This window comes from Populus trichocarpa, chromosome 3 (assembly GCF_000002775.5).
Source record: "Populus trichocarpa isolate Nisqually-1 chromosome 3, P.trichocarpa_v4.1, whole genome shotgun sequence".
Lineage (NCBI taxonomy): Eukaryota > Viridiplantae > Streptophyta > Magnoliopsida > Malpighiales > Salicaceae > Populus > Populus trichocarpa.
Genome location: NC_037287.2, coordinates 20199660 through 20220062, shown reverse-complemented (window position 1 = coordinate 20220062; position 20403 = coordinate 20199660). Strand labels below are relative to the sequence as shown.

General features: G+C 32.7%; 2 protein-coding genes and 1 long non-coding RNA gene across 9 annotated transcripts; 1 reads left to right on the top strand and 2 right to left on the bottom strand.

The window, feature by feature from the left end:
• The first annotated feature begins 1606 nt into the window (after window positions 1-1606).
• Window positions 1607-12501, top strand: LOC7462772 (crossover junction endonuclease MUS81). Of its 7 annotated transcripts, none has more exons than XR_008058702.1 (16): window positions 1607-1918; window positions 2489-2577; window positions 2677-2755; window positions 2847-2933; window positions 3043-3165; window positions 3988-4222; window positions 4584-4788; window positions 4876-5000; window positions 5132-5280; window positions 5512-5569; window positions 5994-6152; window positions 7200-7279; window positions 7939-8176; window positions 8392-8478; window positions 8960-9124; window positions 12234-12501. XR_008058702.1 is itself a non-coding variant. In XM_052451106.1 (16 exons), exons 1-15 carry the CDS (start codon window positions 1725-1727, stop codon window positions 12171-12173), a joined length of 2013 nt encoding a protein of 670 aa, XP_052307066.1. In that variant the 5' UTR covers window positions 1607-1724; the 3' UTR covers window positions 12174-12211; window positions 12323-12501. The 7 variants fall into 7 exon arrangements, 6 of the variants coding, with proteins under 6 accessions (XP_052307066.1, XP_052307065.1, XP_024452710.2 ...); XM_052451106.1 differs by lacking the exon at window positions 8960-9124 and adding an exon at window positions 12069-12211 and having other exon boundaries at window positions 12323-12501; XM_052451105.1 differs by having other exon boundaries at window positions 8960-9102; window positions 12323-12501.
• LOC127905048 (uncharacterized) lies at window positions 8869-12381 on the bottom strand. Its single transcript, XR_008058703.1, has 2 exons — window positions 12234-12381; window positions 8869-9124 (listed from the first exon to the last, which is right to left on the bottom strand). It is a non-coding gene; the product is annotated as an uncharacterized LOC127905048 (long non-coding RNA).
• Window positions 12502-13789: 1288 nt separating the features above from the next.
• Window positions 13790-17910, bottom strand: LOC7460217 (probable inactive purple acid phosphatase 27). Its single transcript, XM_052451631.1, has 13 exons — window positions 17461-17910; window positions 17225-17312; window positions 16717-16983; window positions 16264-16372; window positions 16054-16168; window positions 15855-15987; window positions 15546-15733; window positions 15278-15464; window positions 15137-15204; window positions 14949-15042; window positions 14680-14865; window positions 14246-14326; window positions 13790-14162 (listed from the first exon to the last, which is right to left on the bottom strand). Exons 1-13 carry the CDS (start codon window positions 17787-17789, stop codon window positions 14097-14099), a joined length of 1911 nt encoding a protein of 636 aa, XP_052307591.1. The 5' UTR covers window positions 17790-17910; the 3' UTR covers window positions 13790-14096.
• Window positions 17911-20403: the final 2493 nt, after the last annotated feature.

Here is a 20403-nt window from a genome sequence, read left to right as displayed (position 1 = left end):
CAAGAAGATCTTATCTTATTTACCAAGTTTATTTACCAAGATCTTATCTTATTTATCAAGGTTTAAGGTTTTTTTTTATGCGTTTCAAATGTTTTTCAGATATAAAAAACATTTAAAATGGTGCTTTTAATTTTAAAATGCAATTTAAAATATATAGAAAAAAAGAAAAACATAAACAACACTCTAAAAAAAAAAGAAAAAAAAAAGGAGTTTTATGCCAATTGAACACATGGGAAAATGGGAGTTATTTTGTTTCTAACTAAAACTTATAACTCCACTGGTATTATAATTGGTTGGATTTATTCCATGTCAATAAAGTGCATGGGACAGAATTGATGGAGCTAGAGAAATGAAATAATCCATAGCCATGATTCTCCCTCTTGCTTCAGGGTTGGACTTTACTCTATGTTTCTACCGTAGCCATTTCACACCATTCTAATGTACAAAGTAAAATTATTTTGTTTTATTAGCATTGATCCTTCATTCTTGTCCAAATTTAAATGAAGTAGCATTTGAGCAATTTTCTAAATGTAGAATTGACGAAAACTCATAGTTTTAAAATCTAATTAATGGTTGATTTGGAATAAGACTTGAGTTATCAGAGTTGATCTAGATCAACCATGATTTTTTTTATAAAAAAATCAAAACAATACAGTTTTGATAAAATAAATAAATAAATAGTTAACGAGTTGATGATCGAGGTTTAAATGGGTCAAGTTAGGTTGATCAGGTCACCAGGTTAACCCAAGTTTTTGACCAAGTCAACCATGTTTTTTTATTTTTATTTTTTCTTCAACCTAGATTGGTTTAGGCCCTGGATTAGTTGAGTCTTGGGTTGACCCACCGGGGCCAATCAAGGTTTTAAAACAATGCGCAAACATATCAATAAAATAATAGTTTTTTTTTAAGTTATTAAACCCGACTTGGCCCATGACTCAACCTAAGGTTCGGGTCATAGTTTAGGTGAATTAACCCGAGTTAATAAAAAACGACATCATTTTAAGTTAATTTTTTTTAAAAAATTATATTATTTTAAAATTTTAAATAGTCAAACTAGGTCTTTACCATGACACAAATTAATATAACAAATCAACTAGATCATACAAAATCAGCTTCTACTCGATTTAATTTAAAATTTAACTCAAGTTAGGGCGTGTTTAAGAATGTGGTTGCGGTTGCTTTTTAAAGTGTTTTTCACTTAGAAATGCATCAAAATAATATTTTTTTTTATTTTTTAAAAATCATTTTTAATATCAGCGCATCAAAATGATTTGAAAATACTAAAACTATATTAATTTGAAGTAAAAAAAATAAAAAAATATTAATTTTTTTAAAAATACTTTTAAAATACAAAAATAAATAAGCGATTAAAGATTATATTTGTGAGTCATCGGGTTAATGGCAGGTTTAATAATTCCTTTGTTATTCCATTTTATAGTATCAAGGTTCTAAATTTCTAGGTATGTTTTCTATTATACGAGAATAAAAAAATAAAAGTTGTACCTGCTTATTAGTTTTCAATCTAAGGCCCAATCACAACACTAGCCCAGCTAAGGCCCAGCCCATACTAACACCAATTTCAAATCCCACAGCCCCACAAACCTGGCGCGATTTCTCTCCCTCTCTGTGTCTCTCTAAGTCAAAAACCCTAATCCAATTAACCCCCAAATTCTCCCTTCAAATCCCCAAATCAAATCAAAACCTAAAAATCCAATCACCCAAAAATGCAGAACCAAAAAAGGGTACTTTGCTCTGAAAATGAAGACCTTGTATCTTACATGCTACAAAAGAGGCAAGAATTGGTAGAAAGCCCTAAAGGGTTATCAGAGAATTTGGAAATGACACTTTCCAAGGCCTATAGCAGTGTGTGTTGTTCAACGACTCCTATCAAGACCCTCAAGGATTTATCTCAAATCAAGTATGTCTGCTGTTTTGGATTGCAATTGTGGTGTTTTTGCTGACTTAAAGATTGTGTCTTTTGGGGAAAGTTGTTAGCTTTTTGGGTTTTAGGGCATGTTGGTGGGCACTTGATATCTTTTGAAAAGGGTGCGAGAATTATTTTTTTTTTAATGTATTTAGGTGCTGAAATCTGAAAAAAGATGGGGAATTTTCCCTTTGAGGTTAGTTAACTGGTCTCTCTTTGTAGATATGTTGGAAAAAAAAGCCATGCATTTTCTGTGTTTTGTTTTATGAGGGAAATGGTTAAAAAAAATGGAGTAGAGATGGGAATGGTAGATGCAAAAGCTTTGAAGTGAATGCAGACTAGAACTCTAGAAGAATTCTATGAAATTGAGTGCTAGCGTGAACATGTGTGTGTTGATTGTTGGTGATCATATTTTCTTAAGATTTCATTGTCTGAGAAAGTAAGGGTTTTCATGCTTACTTGCAAACATGATTATATTTCAATTTGTGTGCTTTTTTTCTTGGTAATTTGAATTGATGGAAAAGTCTACCTTTTGTGGAATAACTTGGTGGTATTTTTGTATAGAGGTGTAGGTAAATGGATAGTTAGGCTAATGGAAGGGTTTTTTGATAACGGTTCAGGGAGTTCTGAACCAGAAGACTTGACCAAAAAGGGTATGTATGATCACGTTCATCCCATGCTGTTTATCTATCAGTTCACTTGGGTCATTGATTTTCACTGTCCTGATTAGCTATAACGTTTTAGTTGTTTAGGTAAGAGAGCACAAGTAGCAAAACGTTATCTGCCACAAAGGAATTCTGTGTCATATGCCTTGCTTATAACCCTGTACAGGTAAACAGACATCACTTTCTCTTTTTATGTTTCTTTATTCTTTTTTTTTTAAAAATGTTTTTGAATTTTGATTTGAATATGTTATTGGCAGGGAGACTGTAAACAGTAAAGAATTTATGCATAAACAAGAGCTTATTGATGCTGCTGAAGTGAGCGGACTTTCTCGGGCACCAATTGTGTATGTTGTTATTATTATTAATATGCATTTAGATATGCTTATCATATTCTTAAATTTATTTTTGAAGCTCATTGATGATTCAGTTTCTGGTTTGTGCTTCCTTTCTTAGGCCAGATAAGGGGAAAGGGAAACCTTCACAATTTGGAAGTTCAAGGGAGTGGTACAGTGGATGGAGTTGCATGACGACATTGATAAACAAAGGATTGGTTGTTAAATCAAGTTGCCCTGCCAAGTATGGCTTTTCTTTTCGTATTTCCTTTCATCCTTTTCATCTAGGGTCTATAATTTGTTAAGTAAGATGGGCTTGAAACCAAGCAGGAAATTAAGGTAGTTGGTGTGGATTGACTTAACTAGGTGCGATTAGTTGCTAGGGTTCCACAATTAAGCATGTATGCTCTGTTGGTAAGAAATAAAAATGTAACCTATTTATGCTTTATTGCTGGTTTAAAGTTGTTTAGGTGTGATGTGATAGGTGACATTTGTAATGATTGGTTATTGCTAGACAATTTATGTGTGGACTTTGAACTCTATGTCTTTGCTGCACATGCTCTCAGAAAAATGCATTTGATGGTTATTTGGGCTGAGAGCACATAAGGAATGGAATTTATCCATGTGCCCTAGACTTTCATAAGATAAAAAATACTAGGCTGGCAACAAAAAAAGAAAGAAAAAGACACAAAACACTATTTTTTGGATATGTATGAAAACAACTCCAAAAATTTGTGTTTTTTACTGCATAAGTGGAATGTTTTGCAAATCTTGATTGAGTGGTACTTGGTTCAAGAATGGATTTAAGGTTCAGGACTTGAAAGAAAAGAGTCAATATGAATTTATCATTGAGATAATTTGATGATGTCTCATAGTGACCTAATTAGCAAATGCTGATTAATCATGCTCTGTGTGCATGCTAGTGAACATGTCTCAAAAAGTCAACATTTAATGCTTGGATCAAATTCATGAATGTGAATCTGGTTCAATTAGTTAATGCTTCATTCTTCGTCCCTGCTTATTGATGCTTTCAATGTAAAATTGGATGAGCCTCTGTTACTTGCAGATACATGCTGACTGATGAAGGGCGGGAAACAGCACGTGAATGCCTCATTAGATCTCGTATGGAGGATCCTGGAGATAATTTGGCTAATTTAGAGGGGTCTTCTGATCTGAACATGCTTAATACATCAGATATGGAGTCTGCTCACCCTGATTCAGCTAGGGGAGCGACATTTACATCCGTTGCCTTAAGTAGGCAGAAGAAATCAATAGATGTTCCCCTTGAATCACTTGAGAGGGTGTGCCTTCTTTTCTTGCAAATCTTCTTTAGTTCTGTATCACTGAATGTCTAAACCTCAATCCTTGAGCCTCTTGAAAGTCTTCTGCTCTTAGCTTGACTGTAGAACACTGTTCACCATATATCTCTGACAAATGTTTTAATAATAAAAAAGCCTGAATTTTTCATGTCCACCGATGCAATTTCTTTATTTTCAGTCTTTCATACCATATATCATTTCCAAGACTACTAGCAGTGATTTGTGGGGTCACTCTTTGAAAATTTATTTTGCTGTTTGAGTTCATTGCACAATTGTTTTTGGGGTGCTGTGTAATTCTTTCTTTTTCTTTTTTTCTTCTTTGATTTGGATTCCTGTTCTGTAGTTTGTGCGCATGGGGTACTCCAAAGAAAAAGTTCTTCTTGCTTTTTCTGAAGTCTCAGAAACTTCCCAGTACAAGGAGATATCATTACTTTGGCCAGCTGTTCTGTGTCATCTTCGAGAAGATCTCATTTATGGTGTGCAATCAGAGCCTCAAACTCTAACAGAAGACTTCCGATCAACATCAACTGCTTGCACATTTTCAAATGGTAACAAGCATACCTTTTTGAATGCTGTTATCAGTCCTGTTGAAAATGTGGAAAAAGTTTCTTATCCAAGGCTTTGTAAACATCCAGGTCAAGTTGATCTTGCTACTAAGAGCAATCAAATGGGTTCCAATTGCGACGGTCGAAATATGCCAAATCTCACTTCTGCCTGTTCCACTTCTAGTTCATTTTCCATGAGAGCTTGCTCATCATCTGTATGTGCACATCAAGATTCAATGTTTCCTTCTGTAGCATTGTTGATGCAATTTCTTTGTTTTGCAAGGCATTGAATATCTTTGTTTACTTTTGATGGCTAGCCATCCTTAACCTTGTCATTATTCTATAGGAGCATGCTATGAAAAAGTCATCTTCGGACCGCTTGGATACAAATATGAATGTTTTAAGTTTGCCACCTCTGAGCTTGGGGGAGAGATTTGAGGATGTATATGAAGTTATCCTAATATTGGATGATCGAGAGCAGTTTGCCATTCAGTGGTTAGCAACTTGAAACTGAAGCCTCTTTTTGCTTTGCCCAGACATAATTCTGCTGCTTGACATAGGTTTTAATGTTGTCTTTAAATCATATAATTACTGTTTGCCTGTCAGCTTTTTCTTCTTTTGGTCCTGGGTGGGTTCTAATGTCATGTTATTTACGGTGGTATGGTTAAACATCTATTCTCGATGCATTAGCTTACTGTATTTGTCCTGCCTCTTTGTGGTTTACAGTTCGAGGGGTAGGAAACTTATTGAGTTCATTTGCAAGGAGCATAAAATCAAAATACAGGTAGGCTTGTTTGATCTTTTTATGAAACTTCAACAAATAGCAAGGTGTTACAGTCACCAATTGTTCTAGACTGGCTTGTATTTTTGCTGAGAAATATGTAAATTCCTGGATCCAATAATTTGCAACAAGGTCCACTTGTATAAAATTGTAGTAAGGTCCATGTAATAGCACTTTGGCTTGGTAGCTTTGATGGATTTAACAAATGGAAACACGATTGATGCTGTCTCCTTTGATTTAATATTTTCTTGATGCTGGCCTTCTTGTCCGAAACCTCCTAATATATCATCGGTATTAAAAAAGGATGAAACTAAATTTTGTAGTTTCTGTTATTACCACTATGTGTGCTGTGGAAAATGTGCATGCTTGTTTTCTCCTATTCAACTAAGTGTTACGGATAAAGACAATTGTATTGACAATTCCACAGGTTAGGCGGTTACCAGTTGGAGATGGAATCTGGATAGCTTGCCATAAATATCTGCTCAGTGAATATGTTCTTGATTTTATTGTTGAGAGAAAGAAAGTTGATGATTTGCGTTCTTCAATAAGGGATAATCGTTATAGAGATCAGAAACTGAGGCTTCTTGTACGTCATTTTCCATCTCAATGTTTCCCCTATGAATTTAATGTGTTAATGCTGTTGTTTATTGATATAATGTTATCTTTTGCTCACCTTTTCCCTTATTGTAGTCAGAAAGTTTCTTACAGTAATCCAATATGAACATTGATAATCATAGTTTTGTGAAGTTATTTCACTAATCAATCTGGTAATTTGACATTCTTGCCTTCAACATATCTTTGTCACCATGTTTTATGTTGAAATAGCAAAATGTCTCAAGTAGTCAATATAGGTGCTGACTTCATGGTATAGAGCCATAGCTAGGTCAAGTTGGTTTGATATTGTTGACAAAACATGCTTCTTTGACAAAGGGTATGGGTTTGTTAGTACATGCTATCCTAGGGATAACTGTTTGAATATTCCAAACACACCTGGAAATTGCATCTGATAATTTCCGGCCAATTCCTTTTTATCTGTTCAAATTCTGAAAAAACTCGTGCAAATGTTTTTTTTTCCTACAAAATTCACAAGAAAGTACTCCTAAATCTTTGATAATTTCTGTTTAATTCGCTTACACTATCTAAAGATTTAGGAAAACTTTCTTGTGAATTTTTTCCTTTCACAAATTGTAACTGTTGTTTCAAAGAATTCCTTGGATAGTTATCTACTTGTTTGTTCTTTCAGTGGATTTTGATGAGGTTTCAGGTGAATGTTGATGGGATTCAAATTTGTGAATGTAATTAAGTTCTTTCTATGCAATTAAGTAGGAATATTGATGATTTCAAATCTGAATAAGCAAAAAGCCTTCATTACGAGCACCATTAATTAAAGCAAGGAAAATATTCTTATTGTTTATTAGTTATTACACTCACTTTTCCCTTAAAGTTTAGTTCGTATTTCATTTCTTTTTCTATAATTATTCTGTTTCCTGTGATGTGAGGGAACTGGTTCTTTATGGAATCCTCTCATTGAATTTGCTAGTACAGTTTTCCAATCATAGCACTTTACTTGTAGTACCTCAGTTAGATTCAATAATAACAATTTTTATAAAATTTGCAACTTGCATGTCATCAGAGATGTGGACTCAAGAAGCTGATATATCTTGTTGAAGGTGATCCAAATTCTTCTGAAGCTGCTGAAAGCATCAAAACAGCGTAAGACTTTTCTTTTATGTAACAGTCAGTTCTTTCTGAATTAAATTTCTCTTTTGAATTGGATATTAGGATACTCTGATGTAGGTTGTTGTGATGCTCTTGAAGTTGTCAGTAACATTTTTTACTTATCTAATGATACTGTGATGGCTTTTAGATTCTTTTCTTTCTTTTTGAATGAAAGATTGTTTTGGTTGATAAAGCCAAAGTAACAATAACCTATATTTTCCAAAGTTTTATGCAATGATGTATAGTCTGATAAGGTGGCTGTTATTTCAGCTGCATGTAGCCAATTTGATTAACATCCTATCAGTTTAGAACTCTACTAGTTTAGTTGAGTAATAAAGGGTAGTTGTTGATTCTACGGTACAGTTATCCATTTCTTTCTGGATTTTGTGATGACTGGCAGCTATGGACACTTCTAAATTTTACATTCAATAGCTGGGAGTGGTTATTGTTTTCACTTCTTGTAGCAACAATTTTTTCAATACAAAGTTCTGATCATTTTTAACCCATTTTCAACAATTTTTGTGATGCATTTTATGCCAACTAAAGTTAGGAAGTTATTTTCCAAATTCTAAATGCACTTATCTATATTCTTCAGAGTGCTTTGGATTTCATATGCTTTTGATCTTCAATTGTTTTTACCCTATCATCTGCAGCTGTTTTACAACAGAGATACTGGAGGGCTTTGATGTTCAGAGAACAAATTCCTTGCGTGATACTCTGAAGAAATACGCTCATCTTACCCAGTCAATAACCCAATATTATAGTTTACCGCTGCCTGAGGACCAGTCCAAAAGCACCAGGGTTTGTCCTCCTTTTGATGAATTTATCAAAAGGTGCCAAGATCTGGAGAAAATGACAGTTAGTGATGTATTTGCCATTCAGCTCATGCAGGTACTAAATTTTCTTGTAAGAGCTGCACTTGGAATCATTTAGATGAGTCCACTTTCTATCAAGGAACCCTTGAGCACACATACATAAAGACTTTAATTTATTGGACACCGCTGTATATTTGAAAGAAAAATGTTTATTTGTTAATCATTTAATTTATTTTTTCAAAATTTGGTTGAGTGACTTCTGTTGGTTGTTTCTTGAAATCATGCATGAAGGTTCCACAAGTGACCGAGGAAACTGCTGTGGCTGTTCTGAATTTGTATCCAACACTTCTATCTCTAGCCCGTGCCTATTCTCTTCTTGTAAGTGTTCAATTCCCATGGGACTTTGTGCAACAAAATAAAGATAATCTGACTGGTTCAGTTTGGTTTTTGAGTTAAAGAATCAAGGAAAATCCACCTGGTCACAGGAATTCTTACATAACTGTTGGGACCTTTGTTTTCTCCCTCAACAAAGTTTACATGAGAGCTGAAAAGATAAAAGATAAAGTTATTACCTCCTATAATGCAAGTGATGAATTATGTGATTTTTTTTTTTTTTGTCAAAAATATAAAATTATGAAGTCTTGCTTGGAGTCATTAGGAACTTTTTGGAAACCCTCGTCCTTGATGGAGCAAGGGTGTGAAGTGTGAACCCCAGGGCCTGGTTGACTGCAGTATTATGTACTTGCAATTTGAGTCATCTACCCCCGCGTTTTCTTTGCCTTTGCTATGTCTTAGTAGTTATTTAGGAGCTGATTCACTCATGGTTAATCTAACTCCATTAATCGTCTGTCTTTGAAAGGATGGTGATGTTTCTGCTCAAGAGGACATGCTTAGAAAGCAGAGTAGCAATGCTGTCAGTGCAGTTGCCAGTAGGAACATCTTCCAATTAGTCTGGGGAAAATGATCATTGACTTGAGTCTCGTTCCATCAAAATAAGAAACCGTATGACATGAATAAAATCAACCTGCTTCATTTGCTTCCCCATATTCTTTTATTTCCCCCCGCAATGTAATCAAATGACATAAATGTGTTTTCATCTTCTTTCTGAGCAGATACATGTACCGTGCTCTGCACTTAAAGTTGGAGCACCATTCTGCAAAATTCATGGTTGTAATCATCTCTTATCCCATGTTTAGATTCTTGTCTTTGTAAAGCTGAACATGTGATAAAGCTTCAACAACCATTGATTTAATAAGAAAATCAATGAATTTATGTGATTTATTCCATGTAATGTCAAACTCGATCTCATCTAAACTACATGAAAAAATATTAAAGGTTTTGAATGCCAAGTGGTCGCCATTTGCATGATCAACCTTACCAACCTGCAGTGGTTCTGCATGAGCAACCTTATTCTTGCCTCGTGATAAATGAATGTTACATGCATATATTTCATTTGTGATTTGTTTGATGTTGCTCCAGTCATTTCCAAATTGCTTTAAACAATGATAAATCGAGAAATCCAACCTCATTAAAGAAGTTTTAACACACAATTCAATTCTTTTATCTCTGAAATACGATTGAAATGTTGGAGGTAATTAAGACTCTTGGAAATAAAGATCATATGGAATTATAACATTACATTTATCAACTCACACAACAAGTAAATTTAAAACACGACAGTGATCTGTTGGTGATATGTCTTTGTACTACGATGCTGTTAGTAAAAGTAACCATAACATAAACAGTGTAACAAAGTCCCACTTATAATGGATTATTTTAATTTCTTCCCTTTTCTTTTTCCCATTGAGTTTCATCTCAATCTTTCATCTTAACCTTTGCCGTGAGGTCTATTTTTATATTTGAAGGGGGCTTATGTCTGAACATGAGTATTATAGTACATGTTTTTATATTCAACTTGCATTAAATTTTTCAATATTTTGTTCTTACAGTACATATATACAGGGGCGGAAGGAGGGGGGCAAGCAGGGGCCTGGCCCCCCTAAAATATTCCGCCCCTGTAATATATATATATATATATATATATATATATATATATATATATATATATATATTATTAGGTAATTAAGTGTGGAGGAGGTTTTTTATTCTACAAATATAAGTTTTTTTACTGTAATTAAGTGTGATTTTTCAATTTGATTTTTTTAAAATTAATTTACGTAGCCCTAATATAAATCCTGTAAATATAAAATCATTACTTTGCGTAATAAATTCTGCAGCCGGTCAAAAACAAAATATAAATATAAGTTATAAGTAAAATTTTTCAACGAAAAGATTGAAGCAGAGCTATCAATTAATTTATTTTTCATCAAACAAAACAAGATAACTTAAATTTAAAATCTATTTTTATTTTGTTTTGAGATTGTTAATAATTTGATGAGGTTTTTTTTTTTATAATTCTGCCATTTTTGCTTTATTTTTTTCTCAGATCTGCTAATTTTACCAATTGTTTTTTGAATTCTTGTTATAGTGTTTTTTTGTTAATTAATTAGATATATTTTATTGGTTTGTTTTGATTATACTTTGATTTTTTTTATGTTTTGTTTTTAGCAGAATCATCAAAATTATTAATTTTTTCTCACGATATATGTTTTGATTTTAGGTTGAACCATGAACAAAATAAGAAGAATTTGATTATTTTTTTTAAAAAAATATTGATAACTCGCAGCCTAGTGAACCAACTCTAATGTGTAATGTTAAAGTTATGGTTGAGCAACTCCAATGTGCCTCAGTTTACAAAGAACTCGTGTTGATTAGTGAGAATAGTTCTTTATTATTTTTTGTTTTATTTCAAAGTTTATCGAACATAAATAATGCTTCGTTTTAGCTAATGTTTCTTATATACTTTGTATGTTTATATTTGATAAATATAAAGACCAACAACATTAAAGTGATGAATATATTATGAAGATGAAATTAACTTCGTTACTTTGACTCAATTTGGTATTTCTTCGAACCTTTTACCTTATACAAAGATCATTATATGTTTATAGTAAGTTATTTGAATATAACTAAATTATACAGGTTTATTTTACAACTCATGTACAATAAAGTAAAATAAATATTATATTTTATTATATTAATTATGGCCCCCCTAACAAATAATTCTAGCTCCGCCCCTGCATATATATGATGATACTATTATTTCATATCAGCTAGGAGATGAGAGTTTTGGTCACTTATAAGCACAAGATTTAACATCTTATTTTAAGAGGTGTTTTTTCGAGACATAACCCACTATATGATTCAAGATACAAAATTGGTTATAATCGTACCTAAAATCATAATCATGGTGAGTATTTATTATCCATGATTTGTTAGTAATAATAAAACAAAAAAGTAATCAAATAACGTAACAAGAAAAAAATGAAATTTGGTTCATCATTATTGGAAATAGCAATTCGTAAAATATTTTTCATTCACAGCAGCTACTTAATTTGAAAACGAGCTGCTTTCTAAATTTTCATATTCAATCAAATCACAATTAAAAAAACTGTTTGTAATTTTGTTGAATGTTCGTGCCAATTTTAGCAGCAACTTGTTCATAGTTAATTCAAAGAACTTATAATTTTTTTTTGATCTAAATTATAGTATTTAAAAATTTATTGGATCTTAACTTAAGCCAATCGGTAAACTAAAATACAAAGCTCTCTCAATAATAATATATTTTATTTACATAGCTCGAATTTGAAATTTTATTTAAAAGAAACCATAACTAAAGCAATTAAACCAACCATAATCGATAAAGAACTGATAATTCACAACTATTAAAAATATTTTCTAAATTTTATCAAGATGAAGATGTAATAGTTGACTTGGATAACGAAAAAAACTTTTATTTATAATGAAAAGACTAAATATCATCAAGATGATGATCACTGTCAGAAAATTATTTACGAGCTGATTCACCCATGGTTAATCTAACTCCATTAATCGTCTGTCTTTGAAAGGATGGTGATGTTTCTGCTCAAGAGGACATGCTTAGAAAGCAGAGTAGCAATGCTGTCAGTGCAGTTGCCAGTAGGAACATCTTCCAATTAGTCTCGGGAAAATGATCATTGACTTGAGTCTCGTACCATCAAAATAAGAAACCGTATGGCATGAATAAAATCAACCTGCTTCATTTGCTTCCCCATATTCTTTTATTTTTTCCCCGCAATGTAATCAAATGACATAAATGTGTTTTCATCTTCTTTCTGAGCAGATACATGTACTGTGCTCTGCACTTAAAGTTGGAGCACCATTCTGCAAAATTCATGGTTGTAATCATCTCTTATCCCATGTTTAGATTCTTGCCTTTGTAAAGTAGAACATGTGATGAAGCTTTAACAATCACTGAATTCATAAGAAAATCAATGAATTTATGTGATTTATTCCATGTAATGTCAAACTCGATCTCATCTAAACTACATGAAAAAATATTAAAGGTTTTGAATGACAAGCGGTCGCCATTTGTATGATCAACCTTACCAACCTGCAGTGGTTTTGCATGAGCAACCTAAGTCTTGCCTCGTGATAAATGAATGTTACATGCATATATTTCATTTGTGATTTGTTTGATGTTGATCTAGTCATTTCCAAATTGCTTTAAACAATGATAAATCGAGAAATCCAACCTCATTAAAGAAGTTTTAACACACAATTCAATTCTTTTATCTCTGAAATACGATTGAAATGTTGGAGGTAATTAAGACTCTTGGAAATAAAGATCGTATGGAATTATAACATTACATTTATCAACTCACACAACAAGTAAATTTAAAACACGACAGTGATCTGTTGGTGATATGTCTTTGTACTACGATGCTGCTAGTAAAAGTAACCATAACATAAACAGTGTAACAAAGTCCCACTTATAATGGATTATTTTAATTTCTTCCCTTTTCTTTTTCCCATTGATTTTCATCTCAATCTTTCATCTTAACCTTTGCCGTGAGGTCTATTTTTATATTTGAAGGGGGCTTATGTCTGCACATGAGTATTATAGTACATGTTTTTATATTCAACTTGCATTAAATTTTTCAATATTTTTTTTGTATAGTAGATGTATATGATGATACCATTCTTTTCAAGAGATGTTTTTTCGAGACAAAACCCTCTATTTGATTCAAGATACAAAATTGGTTATAATTGTACCTAAAATCATAACCATGGCGAGTATTTATTATTCATAAGTTGTTAGTAATAATAAAACAAAAAAGTAATCAAATAACGTAACAAGAAAAAAAATGAAATTTGGTTCATCATTATTGGAAATAACTTAATTTGAAAACGAGCTGCTTTCTTAATTTTCATTTTCAATCAAATCACAATTAAAAAAACTGTTGTGTAATTTTGTTGAAAGTTTGTGCCAATTTTAGCAGCAACTTGTTTATAATTAATTTAAAATATTTATAAATTTTTTTTCATTAAACTCTAGTATCTAAAAATTTATTAAAGGTCGAGCCGGGTTAACGAATTAAAAGATAATTTTTTTTTAATAAAAATATATTTATTTTACATAACTCCAACTTAAAACTTTATTTAAAAGGAACAAACACCGACCATAATAAACTATATATTTTTGTATGCAGTGAAAAGACCACTTAAACCGACTATAATTCATAAAGAACTGATAATTCACAACTATTAAAAATATTTTCTAAATTTCATCAAGATGAAGATGTAATAGTTGACTTGGATAACGAAAAAAACTTTTATTTATAATGAAAAGACTAAATATCATCAAGATGATGATCACTGTCAGAAAATTAAAAAAAAGTTAAAAAACACCGATGAAATATCCTGTCGGCAAGTAACCCTATTCCATCAGCGATGTATGTGTCCGGCAGAGTTACAGATGGACACACGTCGTTGGGCAAAGTTTTATCAGGGATTTGATGTTTATCGGTGATTCTGACATAATATCGGCGCCGAATAAATAAAATCGATACAATGTTTGTATAATGGATACAAAAATTTACATCCTGTATCCTATCCTATCTATTTTGCCGTTTGGTGATGCGGAAGCTGTCCTGTACTTGCCTAGTATTTGCGTTCACAAACTGCAAAAAGTCAAAGATCTGAGTTAGATAAGATGCTCAAAAATTTTTCTTTATTTATTCATGAGGTTGTGTATACTGCTGACCTCTAAGTTTATGTCTTCCTTGGTAGCATGCCCTCTTAGATAGCCAAAATCAGAGATTCTTGTCAAACTCCAACTACCAGGCTGTTCACAGGAACACAAACAATATTATAAATTTATTCGTTAGTAATGCAATAGCATGCCATTAATGAATAGCAGAGGAACTCGATGCAAAACATTCACATTTAATCTCAGCTGTTAGAAACATTCTACGATATGATTTATAACGTATCTCGTGTCATTAGTTAGACTCGTAATCATATGAAGTTTTGATATCATATCCAAACACGTATCATTTTAATTAAAAAAATTATGCTGCTAGGAGGCCTAAAAATATGATCCTGACAACAATCTTGTATCCCATGCACCTTCCTCTGCTATTCATTAACAGAAAACATTGAATTCAATTTACCAAAGAACATGGGTGATCAGCTTACTTTTGAGAACTTGGTCAAACTGAAGCCTGCCATACCAATAACTGCCTGCACTGGAGCACTGTAATTGCTGTGATCGTATGTATCAATACCATTTCGATCTTTTGTTGGCATGGCCAGACAATTGCTTTGATAAACAGAACATGTTCTCTCATAATTGTGAACATGGCCAAAGAAAGCAAGATCAACCTGGTTCATGCACACAACATTACTGATTTAGAGAGCAGCAGAATATAGGCCTAGTTGATATTCGACCAACAAATCTAGCTAACCTTATGCTGCAGCAGTAATGGCTCTACAGCCTTAGAAAATCTGTCGTCGACGTTAAACAATCGATTAGTTGATGAGGAGTACATTGGTCTGTGTCTGCATATGATTTGTGAAAGTCTTTAAATCTATATCCGAAATCTATCAAAACCTGGGCACATAGTTCATATAAATAATGCTAAATGCAGCTTACCCAGTAAAAATTAGCCAAGGAGTTTTTGATCGATCAACGGAACCCATATCCTTCGTCATCCATTCATACTGTCAAGAGTCCAATATGTCAGTCACTCAGAGTAGAAAACTGAAGATCATGGAAGGTTAGGTTTGGCTTTACCTGCTCAGAATTCTCAGTCCAATCATGCTCGGTGGAAATGACTGTAAAGTGGATACTTCCTTGTTCTATAGAGTACCATGGTTTATCCTTTGCTGGGGTTGGCATTGGAAAATAAGTCTCATAAGGAACTCCACATTCTCCACCTGAGTCAGGGGTTATGTACACAGATCCGGAACCGATGTAATCTCTGAATAAATTTATACAGTGATTAATCCCAGAAACACAATCCTGACACTGAAAAAAGACACTCAAAAGTTCAAGTGAAAACCTTTCATGGTTTCCGATTGCGGTCATGTAGGAGACTTGAGAAGCCATAGGACTTATGAGGTGAAGGAAAAAATCCCATTCAACTAGAAATCCTGTTGCATAACTTATGTCTCCAATGTGGAAGATGGAGTCTACACTGCCGGATTTCACCTCATCGGTCACGGCTTTAATCACTGAGAGAGATCCCGGCTACATGATCACGGATTATGAACATTGGTCAATACATTGATGCCATGGATCATCTTTGTTTTCCTCAACTTATATATGATAACATTTTTCGATTTCTTCGTTACATTTCATTGTATTCTACCTGGATGTAGTGTTCGACAGAAGGATCAAGAGGGGCTTTCCCCATATCACCAAATGCAAGAAACTTGAGCTCATCAGATCCTCCAGCAGGTGGAGTTCGAAACTGGATTTTATCACTCCAGCCAACCGAATCACTTCATAGGAAGAATACAGGCCAGTTAGCTATAAATCAAAACTTTGGGACATATTCAATAGTTTACCTTCCATATCTGTAGGAGTACGTAGTTGAAGGCCTTAGTCCTGTCATGACTGCTGAATGAATGTACCCAGGGTCATGCCACCCAAAGTCATTGGCAGGACTTGGAAGAACCGAAGCTATGAGTTCCATACAATTCTCAGAAGATTCAAAATCACTACATAAGCGTTTTATAAACCAAAGAAATACCAAAAAATCAGAACAAGGAACTCACTGCACATATCATCTTGCGAAAATGTTTTTGCTGTTGATGTCAGTGTTTCTCCATCTCCATATTGTACTTGTTGAGTCTCCTCACCCCCACTAACCCATGTTAATCTCATCTGCGACATAAGCAAGAAGCTTAAACGTCAATTGTAGCATAAGCAATGCATGGAACTCCTGGACAAGATTAGTGCAGTTATGATTATTGAACTGACAAGTTTTATAGTTAATTTAAGGTAGTGTTTGGTTATTGTTTGGAGACAAAAAAAGATGAAGACACATGGGGCATGTCTTATTTGTCTTTCTTATTTGAAAAGGATATAAATTCATTCCAAAACTATTTTAGATACAAATTTATTTTATGTTTCTGCTCCTATTCTTTTAACAAAATATATTTTTATCCTTTCCGTATCTATCTTTTTTTATCTATCCTGGAATACTAATCAAATACAATCTTACGCACCGATGTTGCTGTCGAATCTATGCTTGAGATATGCCCATGTAGTGGCTGGTTTGGATTGGAAAACTTCATAGGGCCAGACCTTGTTAAAATGCAAGGAGTTTCAAATCCTCCAGAAAAGAAGACAAATTCAATATCGGTCCTGATATTGATAACATGAAATGATATTGTACCACTGCAAGCTGACACTTCACAATTAGTATTGTTGTATTTCTTGCATTCCTGCTTAGTGCACTTCAGATAGTCTGGATCATTGCTCATATATTGTGCCTGCAATTTCAAAGATTCAAAGATTATAATTATACGTTCACTCTTAATGTTATTCTAAGCTCATATATAATTTGTTTCGGATTACAAGTTAAACAGGCTAAAAAAAGGAGCACCCACCCTTTGCTTTTAACAATGTCATGGGATCTACAAACTGAATCGATCACATCAATAAACTGATAAAAATAATAATTAAAAGAAGCTGTAGCAGGCTGGTTTTAGAATCAGAATATGGCATAATTACCTTAACAGGATAGTGACAAAGTAGAGGGAGTTTACTAAGATCACCAGTCTGCACATATCTAGATTTTTTGAGAGGACAACTCTTGACACTGCAATATAGATATTTAGAGACAATATCATACATCAAAACAACACAAAAAGAATTCCATAATACACAGTAAAGGTATTCTAAGAAAAGATTAAAAAAATAATTCAATTCATGTGCATGTCTACATATGCACATCTACAAACTCTTACTCGGAATCAGAAGGTGATATCATGGCAACCCAGTCATCATCCGAAGGAAGAAAAACTCCACTGACAGTAACATTGACATATTCATTGTCTGACAAGAGGCCGTTTTCTGAGCTAACATTGATTCGAAGGTAAGGGTTGGGGTGACGACACTGAATTAAACCTCTTCTATTCAGTACTCGAAAACTCGATATTGCTGTATAATTTTGGTGCACAATGGCTGATCCTAGGACTGAGGGAGGCAAAAAATAGGAAGAAGAGAAGGGAATGAAGGCTAGTAAAATGATGAAAACGTTTAGAATGATCAAAGAAGAAGTTGCTGAGGGTTTCATGGTGAAATTAATTATGATTTCCGAGGAATGATCATCCAAGTTGTGTTTGATTGTTGTTAGGTTTTATACTAGGCGTGTCAATTGTAGTATTGGGATCTCGATGGAAAGAAATCCTAGTTGTGTTTGTTAGTAGTTCAAAGGTTTTGTAACTAACAATTAGGGTTAGTCCAAGTTTCATGTACCAACATTAAATTCTCTCTTAATTAATCAGATTTTAATTAAATTATATTCAGATTCTAAATAAATTATTTATAATTAAACAGTGTACTTACAGAAAAATGTATCTCGTGATATTTGAATCTTAAATAATAACGTGGGGCGTAAGCTTCCTCGCCATTGGGGCGTAAGCCATCAATGGTAGGTATAGTTATATAAGTGGTTTTCCCTCCGTGTATGCTTCCACTTTTCAATGAAATTCAATTTGGAGTGAATTGGGTTGATGATCGTAGTTATGAGCCATTTCATACCATGAGACCTACTGATGCAGAATCGGTTTTTTTTTTTAAGAAAAAATATATATTTTTTTTGTTTTTTCATTTTTTATTATGATGCTTTTCTATTTTAAGGGAATATCTTTTCTTGTTTTTTTTTTCTATTCAGTATTATTAATATTTTTTTTAGTATTTTCTATAAAAAGAATTGTAATAGTTTTTTTTTTTGATAAGTAGAGACATGAACTTATAGTTTTTTTTTTTAATATTTTGACATGTAACAAACTACATGATCCTTCACTCTTGCTTGCATTAATTAGTATTAAAGCCCAACAACCATGGTTCCTTTACTTTGTTGTTTGATGTAGAACAACCATAACTGAAAAAAGTTATATAACAAGACGTGTTTGTATAAAAGATGAGGTTTTTTTTTTATGGAAAAAGGATGTCCATGAACTAGTTTGTTATTTTTGTCGGTGTCAATTGATATAAGAGGCCAATGATTTTAGGTTATTGCTTGCTATATGGTACAATCCTAAGCTATTTTGTTTGTTGTGGGCTATTAAACAACCATGACTCGAAAAGAACTCAACGATCATTAATGATTATCTATACTATGTGCTATAGAAAAAACCATAGCTAGACGAGGTTGCATAATATAATATGCTTGTGTAGAATATTACGAGGAAGTTTTCTATTGAGAAAAATAAGTCAAAGAATTAGTGTGTTGTTTTTGTTTGTGTCAGTTGCTATCATTCAAAATCCTGGTGGTGGTACTAATAATGAGATGGTTTACACAAAAATATTATATTAGAAATCTACGATGGGGTGATCTACACATAAAAGAATGTTCATGATGGAAGATAATTTTTAACTGAAGACTGAACTCGAAGACGAGGTTTTCCCGACGCAGAGAGACTCAAGCAAGATCTTTTATATATATATATATATATATATATATAGGGAAATAAATATTTTTCTATTTTTTATTATGATGCTTTTCTAGGCTTTTTTTTTATTTGAAGGGAATATTTTTCCTAGTTCATTTTTTTCTATTAAGTATTATTATGGTTTTTATATTTTTCTATATAAAGGATTGCAATAGTCTTTTTACAAGTGGAGACTTAAATACATAAAAAATTAAATATTTTAGTTGTCTCCTCAAATTTATGATGTTTTTGGTCTTTGAGAGTTTTGAAATACAACAAATCTTTTTATCTTTTATTTTTATTTGCGTCAACTGGTATTGAAGTCCAACAATCTTTGATGACTATTTTGTCTTGTTGTGTGCTTCAAAATAACTATGACCGAAAGAGATTATAAAATGGAATGTGATTATATAAAAAAAGATGAGAAGGTTCTTCCATTAAAAAGACATCCAAGAACTAATTTGTTGCTTCTGTATGCATTACTTATAATAATTGAGGTTGCATGACCCTTATACTAGTTACTATCACAAGAAAGCCATACAATTGTAATTATTAAGTAAAGAGTTTTCTTAACATGTTTGTTCATGATCAAACGACAAAACAAAAAACAATATTTTTCAAGAATGAAGTAAATCAATTGTCAGTTTTTAAACTTTTTTGTGAAGTATATATGTAGTATTAAAGGAGTATGTCCAAAAAAGCCAAATAATTTCTTTCCACCATTTTAGACTTTTCCTTTCATAATTCTAATTAGTTTATTGACTTCTCATTACAAAATAGGTTTGAAATTATTGACAAAAAATAAAAAAATTGCATATCATTGACTGCTACTCAAATCAATTTTCTAGAATGCTTTCGAAACATAAGCCAAGATGAATTTGTTGTTTAACTCATATATATATATATATATTAACAGAGTTATTTATATATGATTAATTTGGTGTAAATGGCCTAAAAGATTAATTAGGCATTGAATATTTCATTGAAATTGAGGTCCAACAATAGTGCTTGTTTAACTAATATATATTCAATATAAACACAATCTTGAGCAAGTCGGAGAACACCAGGTAGATGAGTACTCAAAAGATACCGGGCGACATGCCTAGCTAAACTCCTGAAATGTCAAAGATTGCCAAAAAAAACTGGTCATTCTCTAACAAGGCTGAAAGCATGTGGCTTTCTAGATTATCTCTTCGCATGTGTTTTATAACCACTAGCTATATGTCTCCACCCTTGTTTGTTTAGTCTGATCAG